General features: G+C 54.1%; 1 protein-coding gene across 3 annotated transcripts in view; it reads left to right on the plus strand.

The window, feature by feature from the left end:
• The window catches only part of Lrp1 (LDL receptor related protein 1), a 77974-nt gene that overhangs the window by 32038 nt on the left and 26861 nt on the right, over nt 1-19075 (plus strand). The window contains exons 15-37 of one of the 3 annotated variants that reach the window (XM_087192167.1): nt 202-327; nt 3110-3250; nt 3387-3512; nt 3951-4067; nt 4631-4711; nt 5381-5431; nt 6258-6425; nt 9385-9567; nt 9977-10177; nt 11244-11489; nt 11692-11889; nt 13137-13341; nt 13507-13671; nt 14255-14499; nt 14787-14918; nt 15167-15394; nt 15614-15788; nt 15876-15970; nt 16168-16317; nt 16463-16603; nt 16977-17111; nt 18416-18547; nt 18798-18932. In XM_087192167.1, coding sequence (XP_087048293.1) covers nt 202-327; nt 3110-3250; nt 3387-3512; nt 3951-4067; nt 4631-4711; nt 5381-5431; nt 6258-6425; nt 9385-9567; nt 9977-10177; nt 11244-11489; nt 11692-11889; nt 13137-13341; nt 13507-13671; nt 14255-14499; nt 14787-14918; nt 15167-15394; nt 15614-15788; nt 15876-15970; nt 16168-16317; nt 16463-16603; nt 16977-17111; nt 18416-18547; nt 18798-18932 — 3576 coding nt within the window. The remainder of the gene's footprint in view (nt 1-201; nt 328-3109; nt 3251-3386; nt 3513-3950; nt 4068-4630; nt 4712-5380; nt 5432-6257; nt 6426-9384; nt 9568-9976; nt 10178-11243; nt 11490-11691; nt 11890-13136; nt 13342-13506; nt 13672-14254; nt 14500-14786; nt 14919-15166; nt 15395-15613; nt 15789-15875; nt 15971-16167; nt 16318-16462; nt 16604-16976; nt 17112-18415; nt 18548-18797; nt 18933-19075) is intronic. The other 2 variants (XM_004861256.4, XM_087192168.1) reach the window with 2 other exon arrangements.

The following is a 19075-nucleotide window of genomic DNA, read 5'->3' on the forward strand; positions in this document are numbered from 1 at the left end:
TGTGTTCTCCATTTCCCTTCCTGCTCCATGCCTGTATCCCCTCTTCATCATACCCTTTCTCCCTCTTGATATTCCTCTTCCTTATCCTCATTTTACATTTCTCCTCCCTGATCCCCTCACCTCCCCTCTCTGGCCTTTCCTGACCCTGTCACACCCATGCCTGTCCTCCCTGAATCCCTTCCTGTGGCCCTTTCCCCATAGTGGGCACCAACAAGTGCCGGGTGAACAATGGCGGATGCAGCAGCCTGTGCTTGGCCACGCCTGGGAGCCGCCAGTGTGCCTGTGCAGAGGACCAAGTGTTGGACACAGATGGCGTCACTTGCTTGGGTACAAGGGCCCTGGCTGGGCTGGGGGTGGGAAAGTGATCCTCACAGAAGGACATCATAGACAGGGCAGGGGAGGCCCCAGGGTCCCAGTCTGAGGTTACAGAAGCAAAGAGGCACCATGTGGGGCCAACAGGAAGCAAGGGATGGGGCTGAGGGAAGGGGGTGCTGAAGGAGTAAAGAGGATGTGGTGGGGTGGGGGGATGCGGGAGGGCATGCATATTAGGGGCAACTGAGTGAGGAACAGAACAGCTCTGGAAGGAAGAAAATATTCTTAACTCCTTTTAATTTTAATTCTCCATTATTAAAGTGAAATAACAGTAGTTCAAAATACTGGAAATTAGAGGGGAGAAAAAAGCCCAAATTCCACCAACAAACACCGCTATGATGTTAGTTTGGTGGTAAACTGCACACCATCCTTCCTTCCTTAGGTGGGATCCAGTGTTGGTTTTTACACAGCTATCTTCACGCTGTATATAAAATATCTTCTGCCCCTTTTGGCTCATCTGTGTCACAGCATTTTTTGTGTCATTATTACACTATTTTATTTTATTTATTTTTGCAGTGCTAGGCATTGAACCCAGAGCTTTGCACATGTTAGGCAAGGACTCTACCACTGAGTTACATCTCTAGCTCTTATTGCATTATTTTAAATGGCCTTGTTTTTTAAAAAAAATAAAGACAGAGTCTGAAGATGTATCTGAGTAGCTAAGGCCCTAGGTTTGATCCTCAGCACTGCAAAAAAAATTTTTTTTAATTGAAGCAAAAATGGGTCATTCTCATTTATTATTGTAAATTCATTATTGTAAAAATAAATAAGTGTATGGTATAGAAAATTATGAAGGAGAAAGTACAAATCACCCCAAATTCTACCACCCCTAAATAAGCATTGCTCCCCTTTGGGGGAACCTCCTCTCAAACTTTTTCTTTTCTTTTTTTTTTTTTTTTCCGGTACTGGGGATCAAACTTGGGTCCTTGCACTTGCGCAGCAGGCAGCGAAACCACTGAGCTAAATCCCTGGCCAAGAGGGTTTTTTTTCCTTTTTTTTTTTTTTGGTTCCAGGGATTGAACTCAGGTCCCTGCGCTTGCAAGGCAGGCGTTAGAACCACTGCGCTAAATCCCTGGCTCAAACTTTTTCATAAATGGAATCATGCTGCACATGCTGTTGTTTCCTGCTTTTGTCGCTTGATATTATGTCATGAATACACAAGCAGCATTTTTAAGAGCTAAAATATATACCCTTAAATAAATGTCCCACCATTTACTCACCCATTTCTCTACTGTTAGATTTTTAAGTTGTTTCCATTTTTCTGTTAGAATCACAGCCCACATTTCCTGAACATGGGCTGGGTACTGGACACTGTTATAAGCATTTCCCATGTAGTAAGTTTTTCCTTAAAACATCCCTCAAGGAGGCCGGGGATTTAGCTCAGTGGTTTCGTCGCCTGCCGCACAAGCACAAGGACCCAAGTTCGATCCCCAGTACCAAAAAAAAAGAGAAGGCAAAACATCTCTCTAGGGAAGACATTTTTATTATCTCACTTTACAGATGAAGAAACCAAGGCCCTAAATTAGAGTAGGGATTCAAACCTAGCAAGTCTGACCCAGAGCCCATTTCTTAATCATCCCCCTCCCATTTCTCACTTCCCGTATTTCAGATGGTCTCCTTACTACAAAATTTCAGGAAGGAAAAGGGTTCAGCGGAGCTTAGTGTCCAGCAAGAGTGAGTGGCTGATGCCAGGAGGAAGGAAAGTGTGGCTGTTGGTTGAGAGGGGTGGGGCAAGGAATTGTAGGGCCAGGGTAATGAAAGGATCAAGGATGTTGAAATTACCAACAACTGAGCCAGGGGTGACTGTAGAGAAAGTGATACTGAGCCAGGAGCTAAAAATCCTTAATGATGGCAGGGTGTGGCCTGGAAGCCACATAGAAGTATAGGTTGGTACAGTCTAGTAATGTGAAAATCAACATTTTAGAAAGGAGAGGGGGAGAATAGATACCCAAGAAGAACTTGTAAGAAGCAAGGACACACACCAACCTCCAGGCCTCTGGTCCCTAAGGTACAGGAGAGAAAATAGTCTCTCCTGGAACCAGGGGAGATTTCAGAGATTAGAAAGGGGTGGAATTGGGTCAGAAAGGGGAAGTGCAGAGCTCTAGGGCCTGGAGGCCTGGAGCTGATACCGAGGTCCTGGACTTCGATTACCAGTGTGAACATAGACAAAAGACAGAATGACTCTGTTGATACTGGGCTAAGGCAGTTAACTGATGTCTATGCTGGGAACAGGAGGATTGGAGCCACAGGCTCTGGGGCCTTCACTCTTGCCAGTGGTGTTGATGCATCCATGAGAGTTACCAAGATAACTTCCAAGGGACAGCTCAGGGAGGTGGCAGGGAGTAGATGTGGAGAGGCCTACCTTAGTAGGGACAGAACTATAGGGCTCTCTCGGAAGCTGTTTCACTCTCAGGTTACATACAATACGGAAATTATTAAGTGAACTAAATGTCAATATTGCTTGAGAAAGAATCATAGCTTCCATCCAGTAATTTCTTTTTTTGGTACCGGGGATTGAACTCGGGACCTTGCGCTTGTGAGGCAGGCGCCAGAACCACTGAGCTAAATCCCTGGCCCCATCCAGTAATTTCTTTATGAAGAATTATGTGCTAGGAACAATCACTCTATATTCTATATAATATTAAACATAGCAAATTAACAAAAAGTGCAGGGGGCTCAGTACCTATCCCATGACCTGGGTCTGACCTTCGCCCTCACACTCCTGTGGTGCCCACAGCGAACCCATCCTACGTGCCCCCACCCCAGTGCCAGCCAGGCGAGTTTGCCTGTGCCAACAGCCGCTGCATCCAGGAGCGCTGGAAATGTGATGGAGACAATGACTGCCTGGACAACAGTGATGAGGCCCCGGCGCTCTGCCGTGAGTCACCCCACTCCCACCATTTGAACAGCAGCCTAGAGGATAACAGCTCTAATATCATCTGTCCCAAGCCTGAACTGGGCCGAGAACTGGGGACCTCACCTCCTTACTGACTCCTGACCTGTTCCCTCCCCAGATCAGCACACCTGCCCCTCAGACCGATTCAAGTGTGAGAACAACCGGTGCATCCCCAACCGCTGGCTCTGCGATGGGGACAATGACTGTGGGAACAGTGAGGATGAGTCCAATGCTACTTGCTCAGGTGTGGAATGGGGGACAGGCCAGATGGGAAGCCAGGTCTGGGAAGACAGAGGGGCCTCTGGGAAGAAAGAAAGGAGCCTGGGCATCTAAGACATCCCCCCAAGAAGGGACAGAGCCCTGGGCTGGAAGAGGGGTCCCCCCCATTCCACGGCCAGGCAGGGCTGGGCTTGCAGGGGACAGGGCACACACAGCTCTAGACTGGAGATGAGTGAGGCAGGGTGGGTCCCCTCCTTGGAGGATACTGGAGACCCCTGGAGAGATGTGATAAGACACCAGTGTGAGACCACCTGGATGGTTTTGAGCTTCTCCAAGAGAAATAATTGTGGAAGGGATACTGGTCTCAAAGGGCAGAGAGTAATCAGCAGGTGGGCAGAGAGTGATAGAGGAGGAAACACCATTAAGGACAGTTGGGATGACAAGCACTTACACCACCCCCCAGCTCGCACCTGCCCACCCAACCAGTTCTCCTGTGCCAGTGGCCGCTGCATCCCCATCTCCTGGACCTGCGATCTGGATGATGACTGTGGGGACCGCTCTGATGAGTCAGCCTCCTGTGGTGAGAGGGACAGCAGGAGGGCTGGATTGGCCCTGGGGTGGGGTGCACCTTCGTACCTTGGTGGCCTTGAGCAAGTTGTTTGATCTCCATGGCCTCAGTGAATTTTGTCTGTAAAATGGGACTAATAGCACTGATATTGCAACTCTAATGTGGGGATCAGGGAGCTCATGCACAAAATGTGCTCAGCCCAGGGCGGGTGTCATGCCTAGCCTGGTTTAGTGGGCAGGGTTTCCTGCTGAGCATCAGCATCTAGCCTTCCCCCCCGTTCTGACTGGGCTAAGGGCTGTGGGTAGTGAGAATCCCTGGAGAGGCTGTGTTATTTTGGGGGGGCTTTTTGGTACTGGAGAGTAAATCTAGGGCCTTCATGCTGAACCATATTCCTACCCCTTTTTAATTTTTTATTTTGAGATAGGATCTCATTAATTTACTAAATTGCCCAGGCTGAGCTTGAACTAGTGATCCTCTGCCTCTGACAGCACTAGGATTGTAGGCATATGCCACTGCACCTGGCTGATACTGTGTAATTTTGAGGACCCTGCTCACTTACTCTTTCTCCCTGACAGCCTATCCTACCTGCTTCCCCCTGACTCAGTTTACCTGCAACAATGGCAGGTGTATTAACATCAACTGGAGATGTGACAATGGTAAGAGCTTGTCTTCCTTCACCTCCCCCAATTCCTAGGGAAACTAGAAGACACATCCAGACCCTGGATGGGGAGGGAAGAGATTTTAGAATCAAGCTGGGATTCCTTCATGCACTGAAGCCCTGCTGGATTGGCCTGGGGAAAAGAGGAGTCAGAAATGCTGTGGTGGGGCGTGAGGGTGAGGTAGACTGAAGGGAGGCCATACCCAACGCCTTTTAGTGCCATTCCTAAAGTGCCTGAGTTGCCCGTCCACTGGCAGGGCTCAGGGGCCAGGGAGAGATGAACAAGAAGGACCAGAGGGACAAAACAAGGAAAGCCCCAGGCCCGACTCCCTTCTCCCTGCACACCCCCATCTCCTGGGGTCCTTAGTGTACACCCCAGGCTCCGGGCTCCAGGCCCACGAGCCCACTTGGCAGTCAGCCATGGACCAGATGATGTCAGCCCTGAGCCTCAGGGCCCACCGAGTGTGTAAACATGTGAACAGGTGACTGTTGTCTGTGTCCCGTCTTGGGCTCTGTCACGTCCGCTGTGGTGTTGTGTTGTGCTGTGCTGCCCCAGAGGCTCCAGCCCTGGCTCACGTGTGAGGATGGGTTGGGTCGGCACCACATTGCCCTCATCCTTGCCGTATCTCCCATGCCAACGGTTGCCCTGGCGGTTTCTGTGTTTCAGAGAAGGATTGTGGGGACGGCTCTGACGAAAAGACCTGTCCTGAGCCTGCCGGTCAGTGCATAGAAGCACATGCACCATCACCCAGAGCCCCAGCTGGCCTTACCTGTCCCCCAGCACCCCCAGGACCTCCATTCCAGAGCTGCTAGGGAAAAATGCAGAGTGGAGGGAGAGAAGCAGAGAGGGCATAAGGGACCACTCAGAGGAGAGGAGAAGACGGAGAGGTGGCAAAGAGAAGGCCAGGATGTGGAGAAAGAGAGTTGGAGAAGCAAATCCAATAGGAAAAGGGACAGGAACACAACCCAAGGGGAACAGCCAAACTCCAGTCTTCCCCCGTGTCCTGTAGCTGTGGAGGGAAGTTCAGCAGCCCTTAGCCCAGGCCCTAGAAACCAGGACATTCAGACCCCTTCTCCAGAAGAGGCCCTGACCTTCCCAGCGGCAGGCAGGCCCCTGTGAGCCAGCCCAGGCCAGGTGCACAGCCGAGCCTAAGCTCAGGGCGGACCCAGTGAAGCCTTTCCCAGCCCAGCAGAGAACCCTCCCAAACCAGAGAAGCCCCTTCCTGTCCCCCAGAAGCAAGTAGACCCTGTTCCCACACCTTACTGAAAAGGGGAAACCAGCTTTTCCTGCCCGCACCCCAGCCTTTCTGAGACTCAGGGAGGGGCCCTCCTGGAGCCCACGCATCTCCCTGCCCCTGCCCCATGGGCCATGGTGCATGCTGCAGTCTATGCAGTTTCTGTGTCTGTTCTGTTTGTTGTTTTCTCAGTGGCGGGTTGGGGTGGGCTGTGGGTGGGAATGAGGAGGTGGAGGGGGTCAAGCCAGGGTTACAGACAAGGGTGCTTCTGCTGACCTCCTCGCCTCTCCCCTTCTTCCCTCCCTCCAGACAATGACTGTGGAGACAACAGTGACGAGGCCGGCTGTAGCCACTCCTGCTCTAGCACCCAGTTCAAGTGCAACAGCGGGCGCTGCATCCCCGAGCACTGGACCTGCGATGGGGACAACGACTGTGGGGACTACAGCGACGAGACGCATGCCAACTGCACCAACCAGGGTGGGCACCCAGGGGTCTCGGGGTGGGGATGAGATCATGCGCACTGGATCAGCCAGTCTGCCCATCTAGCCATATGCCTGCCGCACTGTGTGTTCGTCCCCATCTTGGAACCTGCGATGGCCGCACCCAGCTCTTGTCCTTCAGGAAGCTCCAGTCCTGTGGGAGAGGGAGATTGCCCAAAAGTCATTGCTACACACGGCTAAGATCATGGGCTTTGCAGTTGGGTGGCCTGGGGATGAAGCTCCAGCTCTGCAACATATTATCTGAGTGACCTTGGGCAAGTGATTCAATCTCCCCAGGCCTCTGAATTTCCTCTGCAAGGTGCGGTAATAATAGCACTGTCATCACAGTACTGATATGGGGGTTTAATGAGCTCACTCATGAAAAGCACTCTGAACAGGGTTGTTTTTGGCAAGTAGTAGCTTGAAAAAGGGAAGCTAACAGGTAGGGATGAGTGAGCACAAGGGAACCAAAGGAGAGAGGGGCTGGCTCCCTGACGCTCCTGATACCCAGATGTCCAGGCCCTCTGGGGGACACCGGGGCTGAGTTTCCTTGAACTCACAGGCCCCCACTAGATGTTTGTTTCTTAGCTCTGATTGTTACCACGGAGAACTGCAAACTCAAGGTTGACCTGGCTTCTAGAAAAGTAAGAAATGCAGATTTTTACGTGAAATGTATCAGATTTTTAACACTGGCATATTAGTTTTTTCGGTACTGGGGATCGAACTGGGGACCTTGCACTTGCAAGGCAAGCAACGGCATCACTGAGCTAAATCCCCGGCCCAGATGGAGTGACTTAAACAATAGAAATATGCTGTCTCACCACTCTGAAGCTTAAAAGTCCAGGACCAAGCTGCCAGCGAGGCTGCTCCCCCTGAGGCTGAGAGACATTGTTCAGGCCTGTCCCCTTGCTTCCTCCCACTGGTTTGCTGGCCACCTTTGGCATTCCTTGGCATGTAGATGCTTTCACCCATCTCTGCCTTCACCTTAACATGGTGTCTTCCCTGAGTGTATCTAGCTGGGTCCAGATTTCATCTTTACATAAGGATACCACTCATCTTAATTAGGCCCCACCCTAATGATTTCATTTTAAGTTGAATATCTGCAAAGAAACTATTTCCAAATAAGGCCACATTCACAGGTATCATGGGTTAGGACTTTAGCATCTTTTTAGAAAACACAGTTCAACCCATAAAACTGACAGTTGATTTAAAAACAATTTTTAAATACTGCAGGCCAAAATATGCAGGCTTCATCTGGCCCATAAGGTACCAGCCTGCCACCTCTGCCTTTGAGAGTTAAGGCACATTTCTTCACAGGGAGGGATAGTACTGAACGCCATTGGGCATCTACCATAATCCCAGCCCAAGATGGGGGACCCGAGAACTCACAGGGAGGTCAGGAAACAGTCTGAGTCTACGGGGCCATCTCTAGGAAGGACTGAGTGACAGGGACAGAGGTTAGTGCCTTGACATCCTAAAAAGGCTTTGCAGTAGAGTGAGAAGAACTCCTGGCCCTTCTTCATAAGCCAGGCAGACAGGACAGGCAGCTTCCTCTGAGCCCGGGCCTCCTCTGTGAAATGAAATGAGATATGTGAAACCCGGCACATGGGATCAAGGTGTTTGGCTTGATAGTGATGGTTAACTGTGGTTCTGAGCCCGATGGCCTAGGACCATTCAGGAGGAGGTGGGTTTGAACGGGGCCCTGATGAGGTATTAGACTGGGGGTAAAGGAATGAGAGGGAAGGACTTTCAGTAGGGTATGGCTTGGCCTGGAGGGCCCATTAGTTACAGATTGAGAGGGCAGACTGAGCACTTTTATAGGGTGATGGTGGGGCCAGGTGGGCCAATCAGATTGAGGCTTGCAGTGGCACAGTGGGGAAGGAGGGTGTTCCTGAAGGGGCAAGACTATGGTGGCGGCAGCAAGTAAGGAAAGGCCTGATTTGGGAGACACCTTTGGAAGGTGATATGATGTTAGGAGGGGCTTTAGGACAATAGGTTCAGCTGCCCTAAGGAAGGAAAGTCAGCTTAGAGCTGCTGCTGAGGTCCAGGCACAAGAAGAGAGTGGCAGCCATGCCTGTGACCGGGAGGGTGGGGGAGTGGGACACACGGTGGCCGCCTGAGTGGGAGGCTCAGCCTGGCACCCGGCCGTCTGCTTCCCCTTGGGTGGTATTTCTGCTGCAGCCTGGCCTGCACTGGCTCCCGGAGCAGGTGAATAAGTGGCGACCCCCTCCTCACCTCTGACCTGTGTTCCCACCTCTTGTCTTCCCCTTCCATCTACTCCAGCTCTGTCAGCCTCCTGGGCATTTTTTGAATATGCCCAGCAGAGTGCTGCCTCCGTCTTTGCCCTGGCTCTTCCCTCTACTGGGAGTGTGCTTCTAGGTGACCCTGTGCCTTATCTTCCCTTCATTCAGGCCCCTGCTCTGGCCCTCCTCTGACCATCTTATCTGAAGTATCCTAGCAGCCCACTCAAACCTTTATGTGGCTTTGTCCCCCATGACATTCATCATTACCTGCAGTTACATTCTGGACCTGTGTCTTGTGTCTTCATTGTCTCTCTCCCCACTAGAACCAAACTGCACAGGGGCAAGCAAGGACTGTCTTAGTCACTGGCAGCACCTGGGACAGTGCCTGGTACACAGCCAGCACTCAGTACCTCTGTGTGGGATGAAGGAAGGAAACAGAGGCTAAGGTGGGAGCCACTTGAGCTCTGGCCCAGCAAATTGCTTGTCCAGTAGAAATCCCATGTGTAAAACAAGAGATTAGATGACATGGTTGTGGGGTCCCTGGAGGTACAACATCTGACTCTCCCTGAGTTTGCACTCCTAAGGATATCAGCAGGCCCAGGACTCTCCAGGCTGCCTCAGCTCAGAGCCCTAGGCTGGGCATAGCAGGAAGGCTTGGGGAGGCTGACCTGGAGCTCACCTCCCCTCCTGATGCCCTCCCCTGTTTCCCTGCAGCCACAAGGCCCCCTGGAGGCTGCCACACTGATGAGTTCCAGTGCCGGCTGGATGGACTATGCATCCCCCTGCGGTGGCACTGTGATGGAGACACCGACTGCATGGACTCCAGTGATGAGAAGAGCTGTGAGGGAGTGACCCACGTCTGTGACCCAAATGTCAAATTTGGCTGCAAGGACTCAGGTGAAAAAGATGTTTGGAGAGAGCCCGAAATGGGACAACATGGGCAGGAGGAGATCACACTGACAGGAGAGCAGTGGCAAGGGGGACAACACTGCTGTGTAAGGTGGGGACAGTGTGACTCAGAACAACACAGATAGAGCTTGTGCATCATTCACTGGGAAGACAGGAAGAAGTTAAGGCCTGCACAAGGGATCCTGGGAACCAAAACCCTCAGCACTTCCTGCTGAGACAGGCCCAGGGTCTTACCCTCATTGTTGACTATGTGAATTTGACAGAAAGCCTCAGAGTTCCTAGTGAACCCAGGGCACTGCAGCCTTGACCCTGTTAGAGAAGCTCACTGGGCCTGGGCAGAAGGGCATAGAGACTCCCACTCCCCAGCCTGGCCCCTCATTCTCTACCCATCTCTCAGCTCGGTGCATCAGCAAAGCGTGGGTGTGTGATGGTGACAGTGATTGTGAGGATAACTCAGACGAGGAGAACTGTGAGTCCCTGGCCTGCAGGCCACCCTCGCACCCCTGTGCCAACAACACTTCAGTCTGCCTGGCCCCCGACAAGCTGTGCGATGGCAATGATGACTGTGGAGACGGCTCAGATGAGGGCGAGCTCTGCGGTGAGGCCCGGGCCTGGCCCCTGGGCCAGGGGCACTGGGAGGAGACCAGACCAGGGCAGGTCTGTGGGGAGGGGTCTGGAACTGGGACCCAGCAGTACCCAGAGTGGTCACCAGCACCCTGTGTTGAAACATCTCACACTTTTATAGCATTTATCACAAACCAGCCCTGCAAAGTGGGGGCTATTACATCTCCATTTTACAGAAGAGAAAATAAAGGCAGGAGAGCTTAAATAACCTTGTCCAAGGTCACACTGCTCCTAAAGCAGGGTGGAGACTGTACAGTGCACCCCTGCCTACAGGCCCCTCCCCACAGTTCTGCTGCAGAGGAGGAGGTGCAGGCTTGAGGGATGAAGCCCTTGGCGTTCAGTGGTGATGATCAGCACAGGCTTCCAGAGGAGGCAGGGATTTCACTGGGTTCTCAAGTACAGGCAGAACTTGGAGTGAATGAGAAGTTAGGGGGAGGAGGGTACACATTCAAGATGTGAAGAAACAAGGTTAGGGAAGTTCAGGGGTCAAAGTAGGCCGCATGGTATGATTTGGGGGAAGGAGGAGAGCAGCCTTATCTATCCCCTGTCAGCACCCAGGCAGGCACCCAGCTCCTGGGAAGGCGAGGAGCAGAAAATAAGGCCGGCTGGGGCTGGCCCAGAGCCTGCCAACAGCTTGTCAGTCCGGCCCGCAGGTTCCAGGGTGTGTCAGAGGGCCCCAGGCGGGACATTACCCACCATACCCACCCCAGATACCCCAAGTCAGAAAAGAGCAGGAAAAAGGGGCCTGAACTAAGGACCCTCCCAGGAAAGGGACCCAAGAAGGGACAGGCAAATAGAGATCAGAGAGATACGGGGAGAAGGGGAGGGCTGGCATCAGATGCCAAGTGCCAGGGTTCCAACCCTGGTCCTGGAGGAACTTGGGAAGCTGAGGCAGAGACTTGGCAGGAATGGAGAAAGGGCCTTGGCTGGGCTCCAGGCTTGATCTGGGCCGCGCAGAACTTGGAGCCCAGAAGGGCCATGGCCCTGCCTCCTCCCAGGTTCTGACCCTGGACCTGTCCCCTGCCTGCCTCCTACCCTAGACCAGTGCTCTCTGAATAATGGTGGCTGCAGCCACAACTGCTCCGTGGCACCTGGGGAAGGCATTGTGTGTTCATGTCCTCTGGGCATGGAGCTGGGCTCCGACAACCACACCTGCCAGATCCAGAGCTACTGTGCGAAGCACCTCAAATGCAGCCAGAAGTGTGACCAGAACAAGTTCAGTGTGAAGTGCTCCTGCTATGAAGGCTGGGTCCTGGAGCCTGATGGCGAGAGCTGCCGCAGCCTGGGTAAGACACAGTGCAGGGAAGCCAGGCAGGCCGAGGCAGGGCCCTGAGCTGCAGTGGTCTGGGTGTGGGTGGCCAAATGCCAAAGGCTGGTTTTTCTCTCTGGGCCCCAGTGCCAGGCCCAAAGGGCCCCTCCTGCACCCAGACAGGGTGGCACAGAGGCAGCAAGCCCCTCACTGATCCCATCACATCCCTCCTCCTTCAGACCCCTTTAAGCCATTCATCATCTTCTCCAACCGCCATGAGATCCGGCGCATCGACCTTCAAAAAGGGGACTACAGTGTCCTGGTGCCTGGCCTGCGCAACACCATCGCCCTGGATTTTCACCTCAGCCAGAGCGCCCTCTACTGGACTGACGTGGTGGAGGACAAGATCTATCGCGGGAAGCTGCTGGACAACGGAGGTGACTGCCCAGCCCTGCCTGGGACTGATGCCACGGTTGCACACAGATGGAGCACTTGGGTGCTCAGGGCCACAGACCTAGATCCAAGTGGCTGCAAAGCAGAAGCATTAGCTTCCCATCCCCCACACTCCTGTAATTGGGTTAGATTTTGCTGTGGGTCTCAGTGCCCGATGCCCCATAATTATAGTCAGCAGAGCTGCCAGCCTGATAATTAACAAAATGATCAGCCTTTCTCTGGAGTGGCCTGGAACTTGGCTCCCAAGTCCCAGAATTGCAGGCTCAAAAGGAAAAAGCCATGTGGGGTAGAATACCTGAGCCTTCTGCCTGGCAGCCTGAACCATCACAGGCTGAGTATCTATCCCTGCTGTATTCCAGGGTGATGGAGTCACAGGAGTGATCAACACTAGCTTTTTTAAGGCTGGAGATGGAGATGGTAATGCACACCCGTAATCCTAGCACTCTGGGAGGATTGCAAGTTCAAGCCCAACCTCGGCAATTTAGCAACTTAGTGAGACTCCATCTCAAAATAAAAAATACAAAAAAGGGTTGCAGATATATCTCAGTGTGTAGGCCCTATTTTTAATCCCCAGTGCTGAAGGAAAAAAAGGCTTTTAAATTGTGCAAAGAGGAACCACGGATTTAGCTCAGTGGCACTGCACCTGCCTTGCAAGTGCAAGGTCCTGAGTTCGTTCCTCATTACTGAAAAAAAAAAAAAACTGCAAAGAGGTCCTTGAGAAGATAACTCTGACCAAAAACTCAGCAGAGGCAGATATTACTAGAGGAATTTGTATTCTCTGTAACAGAGGAGTATCAAAACCATCTCAAATGTATATCAGCAAGGGAATGACTCTGTAAACTGTGATAATATTCATAGCAAGCAATAGCTTCTAAAATCATGAGGTACATAGTACATAGATATTTATTAGCATGGGTGGGTTACTTCTAGAAACCTCTGTCCTCCTCATATTGAGTTCAGGTCTGTCCCCCAAAGCCCCACCCTCTGCTCTGACCTCCTATCCTGTTAGCCCATCAGAGAGCTGCATGCAAAAGGTGGCTGCACCACTCCAGGCTTGATAAAGGCCTGGGTGAGGACAGTGGGGTGTCAGGAGCCCCGTGGTTGCATCTGGCCTCATCAGAGGTATGGGCAGAGAAGTCAGGGCTTAGGGTGAGTGACGGAAGCACCTAGGGGCCGAATGTCACTCCACCCACCCGAAGAGATGCTGACCTCCACAACTCTCCTCCTCTAGCCCTGACCAGCTTCGAGGTGGTAATTCAGTATGGCCTGGCCACACCCGAGGGCCTGGCTGTGGACTGGATTGCAGGCAACATCTACTGGGTGGAGAGTAACCTGGACCAGATCGAGGTGGCCAAGCTGGATGGGACCCTCCGGACCACCCTGCTGGCCGGTGACATTGAGCACCCAAGGGCAATTGCGCTGGATCCCCGGGATGGGTGAGGACCCTCCCCAGCCCTCTTCTAGGCCTGCGGTCCCCCAAAGTCCCATTCAGATGCCAGGCGTACCTGTCTCCTTCGTGCTATTAGCCCCTCCCGCCCTTCACCTCTGGTCCTACCATAGGGCCCCAACTTTGGCCCCCCTGACCTCTCCCCAATCCCTAGGATCCTGTTTTGGACAGACTGGGATGCCAGCCTGCCCCGAATCGAGGCTGCCTCCATGAGTGGGGCCGGACGCCGCACCGTCCACCGGGAAACAGGCTCTGGGGGCTGGCCCAATGGGCTCACTGTGGACTACCTGGAGAAGCGTATCCTCTGGATCGATGCCAGGTTAATGCCCTCCACCATGCCTCTGGGGATGGGGAGGTATGGGGAGAAGGGGCCTGGCACCTGCAGGGATGAGAGAGGTGAGGGCTCAGGGGATCCAGAGCCAGATACAGGTGCAAAGGACCCAGTAGCCCAGGAAGAGGGCTGGGGAAGAAGAGGCTGGGCTCAGGCTAAGGGTTGGAAAGAGAGGGCAGAAGTAAAGCTGTCATCCTCAGGGATCCAAGTTCTACTCTCCCCTCTGCTTACACTCTGTGCCCTCTGCCAGGTGATGTCTGCCCACAGCTTCCTAGTTGGTCTGGCCAGAGAGGCACCTCTTCTCATGTCACCAAAGCTGGTGCCAATGACAGTCCTGGGGAGATGTGGTCCAGAAGACCCCTGTAGGGGTTGGGGATCCGGCTCAGAGGGCAGGAACCTGGACCTGCTGGGTTCCCAAGCTGTGGTCCTCTGTCTGTCTTCTTGGCCATCAGCAGGGCTTGGGGGGCAGGAGTGCCCCGGTGTGCTCAGACAGGAGGCCTATGGGCCAGGGCACGGCAGGGCGGGCAGCCCTGGCACCAGCATCCTCACTCTGCCCCAACCATACTCTCAGGTCAGATGCCATTTACTCAGCCCGTTACGACGGCTCCGGCCACATGGAGGTGCTTCGGGGACACGAGTTCCTGTCCCACCCGTTTGCAGTGACGCTGTACGGGGGAGAGGTGTACTGGACCGACTGGCGAACAAACACGCTGGCCAAGGCCAACAAGTGGACTGGCCACAATGTCACTGTGGTACAGAGGACCAATACCCAGCCCTTCGACCTGCAAGTGTACCACCCTTCCCGGCAGCCCATGGGTAAGGGGCCTGGGGCCTTGCAGGCAGCCAGAAAGGAGCCAGCAGTGCTCGCTTCAGCAGCACATATACTAAAAAAGAAAGGAGCCAGCAGCCACTTCAGCAGGAGGGGAAGGGGCTATGTTGGGACAACAGGGTAGGTCACCCTTGAGCGACAGAGGAGGGTATAACAGCAGGAGGAGCAAGGAGGGTGAGAGTGGATGAGGAGGGCATAGCCCAGGTGAGAAAGGCGCAGTAGGGACCACAAGTCACAGGACGTTCTTGCTGCTTCTCTTTCCTCACTGCTCCAGCTCCCAACCCATGTGAGGCCAATGGGGGCCGGGGCCCCTGCTCCCACCTGTGCCTCATCAACTACAACCGCACTGTCTCCTGTGCCTGCCCCCACCTCATGAAGCTCCACAAGGACAACACCACTTGCTACGGTATGGAGGCCCGCGCAAGAGAAGGGGTAAACTGAGGCTAAAGGGGAAGTCTGAGGCCCCCGGGTCCCTAGTGTTAAATGAAGGTAGAGTCCCAGTTGAGAGGATCCCAGAAGGAAATGCTCCAGAAATGAGCACTGTAGGGAGAAGCTACAATAAGGGGCTGTTCCCTCATGGCCAAGGGCCAGCAGCAGACAGGAAACGTGGGCTGTGGGTGGGAAGCCCTCAGTGACCAGCCCTGTGTCCCACAGAGTTTAAGAAGTTCCTGCTGTATGCGCGTCAGATGGAGATCCGGGGTGTGGACCTGGACGCCCCCTACTACAACTACATCATCTCCTTCACGGTGCCTGACATCGACAACGTCACGGTGCTGGATTACGATGCCCAAGAGCAGCGTGTTTACTGGTCCGACGTGCGGACACAGGCCATCAAGCGAGCCTTCATCAATGGCACAGGCGTAGAGACAGTCGTCTCTGCAGGTTCTGACCCAGCCCCAGAACCCCCCACACCACACCACCTATTGTGAGCCTTGCTCCTGGCTTGGTCCCTAGCCCCCCGCTCCTGTGCACACTTGGTTCTGATGGTCCCTTTCCAACTCCTGTTCCCTCTTAGTCCCCAAACCCAGAAACCACACTGGCTCCTCACTTGACACATGCCCTGCAGACACCTAGCCACCAACTCCCTGCTTGTGTCCCCAGACTTGCCAAATGCCCATGGGCTGGCTGTGGACTGGGTGTCCCGAAACCTGTTCTGGACAAGCTATGACACCAACAAAAAGCAGATCAACGTAGCCCGGCTGGATGGCTCCTTCAAGAACGCAGTGGTGCAGGGGCTGGAGCAGCCCCACGGCCTGGTTGTCCACCCACTACATGGGTCAGTCCAAGGCCCAGGGTTGAGGGACATGGGTGTGGGGCTGGGAAAAAGAGCACTCTGACCCTCCTCTCTTGGGACCCTCCCCAGGAAGCTCTACTGGACCGATGGTGACAACATCAGCATGGCCAACATGGATGGCAGCAATCGCACCCTGCTCTTCAGTGGGCAGAAGGGCCCTGTAGGTACGAGCCTGCCTGCTCCTCAGCCCTTCCCGAGTTCCTTCACTAGGAGATGTTCCCCGGGCCCTCAGTTTCCCCTCAGCCCTCACCCGGCTCAATGCCTGTCCTCACCACCCTCCCCCAGGGCTACACACCCTTCCTAGACGGGTTCCCAGAGCTCTGGCTCCCTCACTCCCTGGCAGTGACACCCTCTCTTCCAGGACTGGCTATCGACTTCCCAGAGAACAAACTGTACTGGATCAGCTCTGGGAACCACACTATCAACCACTGCAACTTGGATGGGAGCGGGCTGGAGATCATCGACACCATGCGGAGCCAGCTGGGCAAGGCCACTGCCCTGGCCATCATGGGTGAGGGCCCACAGGGGAGCCAGGAGGGGAGCTAGGCAGGCTGGCTGGACTGTGTGGGAGGTGGCCACTTGTCTAGAGCCACAGAGCCTTCAGGAGAGCTGGCTGTGGAGCCTTGTCAAGAGGCTCCCCCCTCCTGCCCCCCCAGGAGACAAGCTGTGGTGGGCAGATCAGGTGTCAGAGAAGATGGGCACGTGCAACAAGGCAGACGGCTCCGGGTCCGTGGTCCTGAGAAACAGCACTACACTGGTGATGCACATGAAAGTCTACGATGAGAGCATCCAGCTGGGTAGGCAGTGGGGGTGAGGGACAGGGTGTCCAGGGCGCAGAGGCAACAGGGATGGGAACGAGAGAGGGGCTTCAGAGTGGCCACTAGGAGCAGCCTGCCAGAATGGTGGGGCATGGGGTGGCCTGGACCAAAGTGTTAGGCTCTGCTCACCACCCATAGAGGCTCCTTTTCCTCATCCCCACAAAGGCACCATAAAGGCTCACAGCAGCCTGGTCACAAGGTCCAGGGGGCTGGGAAGACAGGAGACCTGAGAGTTGGGTTGGGTGGTGACACCACTGAGTCAGCAACCATCTTGTCCTGAGCAGCCTGAGTCTGACTCTGAGGTCCCCACGAAGGCCACCTAACTCTCTCTGTGCCTCCTGCCCTCCCCCAGACCGTGAGGGTACCAACCCCTGCAGTGTCAACAACGGTGACTGTTCCCAGCTCTGCCTGCCCACATCGGAGACCACCCGCTCCTGCATGTGCACTGCTGGATACAGCCTCCGGAGCGGCCAGCAGGCCTGCGAGGGTCAGTGCCTAATCTCCCCACCCCACCTGGGCCCAAATTTCCAACCTGACCCTTCCTTCCTACCCTCCAGCCACATCTTCCTGGCGATAAAGCAGGGCAGGGCTCCTGTGGACTCTCAGACAGGAGTGCCTGGAAAGGGATGTTTAGGGGAGATGAACCTGGAGGCAGGGAGCCCACAGGGAGGGAGGGAGAACGGAGGCAGTTAGACCAGTTTGCTGTTCACACAAAGACTGGGCTGGGCTGGGCAAATGGGGTGAAGGGAAGGCTGAGACTCAGAGACATTTCACAAGAGCTTGCTAACTGATTTATGAGCTTGCCCCAGGATAGTATTTCCCAAAGTGCATTCTCAGGGATCTCCCTCTTTGATGTGGGTTGATGTTACAGGAAGAAACTCGCTGGGTTGAGCCAAGTTGAAAAGTGCTCTATAGTGCATAACCTCTCAGAGCCTTGAATATGCTTATGTGCACCAAGAATTTTTCAAGAGAGAACTCCAATGCTTGGGGTTTCCAAACTCTGTCTTTGTTGTTGTTGTTGTTGTTGTTGTTGTTCTTGTTAGTAGGAAAATTTATTGGGGAATAGGAATGTGGAGCAAGAATAGCTCCTAAGAGACAGGAGGGGTCCCAAATGGGTTGCCCTCCAAAACTCTCTTGACCAACCCTTCATCTCCCTTTCACAGATCTTGAGCAACCAGGGCCCATTTGGGGGGGGGGGGGATCCATTGGAGAACACATTTGTAACAAAGGGATAGAGGCAGGGAAGGATATTGAGATGCCTCCTAAGTGGGAAAGGTGGTAACAGGAAACATGTTCTGGGAAGTTGAGTTTCAGATGTGGGGAAAGGGTTTGTCATAGAACAAAGGGAGGACAAAGAGGAAATTAAGATTATGCTGAGTGCCAAATTGGAAATCTAGGTTTTGGATTCATGCAGTCCTGGTTGTCTGCTCTGAACCTACCAGACTCTCCTTGAGGGCCTTTGAGGGTGCAGGGTTTTAGATGGCAGATGCAGCACGTGGGGAGAGAAATCTGCAACTCTGCTGCCCTCTTGTGGTGCTTGGGGGTCCTGCAGGTGGTTCCACCCACCCCACCCCACCCCACCCCCACGGACCCCCCCACCCCCAGCAGCTGAGTGAGCTTCCCCCGCCCAAGCCCCGGGCCTCAGTCCACGGTGTGTGTGTATTGCAGGTAGGGGACATGGGTGGGGGAAGACATCAAGGGGGAAGCAGAGAATAACAGATTGAGAGTGACACAAGCCAAACTTGAAGGAGTACAAGCAAGGCCCGTGACTGAAGTATGCTTGTGTTTCAGGTGTGGGCTCCTTTCTCCTGTACTCTGTGCATGAGGGAATCCGGGGAATCCCCCTGGATCCGAGTGACAAGTCAGATGCCCTGGTCCCAGTGTCGGGGACTTCGCTGGCTGTCGGCATTGACTTCCATGCAGGTAAGCCATTTAGCATCAAGGACCAGGGGTGTGGGATACTGGAAATGACCCAGGAGCTTGGGGGTGGCATGCTCTGAGGTCACGGAGAGGCTACCTGTACTGGCTCGAGGGGAAACGCTTATCACTGCTGCCCCACCCCTACCCACAATCTTCCTTTCCGAGCACCTGGCACCTCTAGCACCTGCTCACCTCCTGACCCCACCGAGCTCCATCTTGTTGAGCATCCCCATGTTGGCTCCTCCACCTTCAGAAAATGACACCATTTACTGGGTGGACATGGGCCTGAGTACCATCAGCCGAGCCAAGCGGGACCAGACATGGCGTGAGGACGTGGTAACCAATGGTATTGGCCGTGTGGAGGGCATTGCAGTGGACTGGATTGCAGGTGAGCAGTGGGCCTTGGGTAGGAGAGGACTAGAGGGAACACGGGGTCTCAGGAAGAGAGGGGAAAGTAGGCAAGAGCCAATGGGGAGCTGCCAGGGGTCGGGGGCTGTGAAGGGAATTGGGGGCATGTGTCCCCACCAACCT

Source organism: Heterocephalus glaber, unplaced genomic scaffold, assembly GCF_053883595.1.
Source record: "Heterocephalus glaber isolate CG9 unplaced genomic scaffold, H.glaber_assembly_v1.0 deba00001569, whole genome shotgun sequence".
Classification (NCBI taxonomy): Eukaryota; Metazoa; Chordata; class Mammalia; order Rodentia; family Bathyergidae; genus Heterocephalus; species Heterocephalus glaber.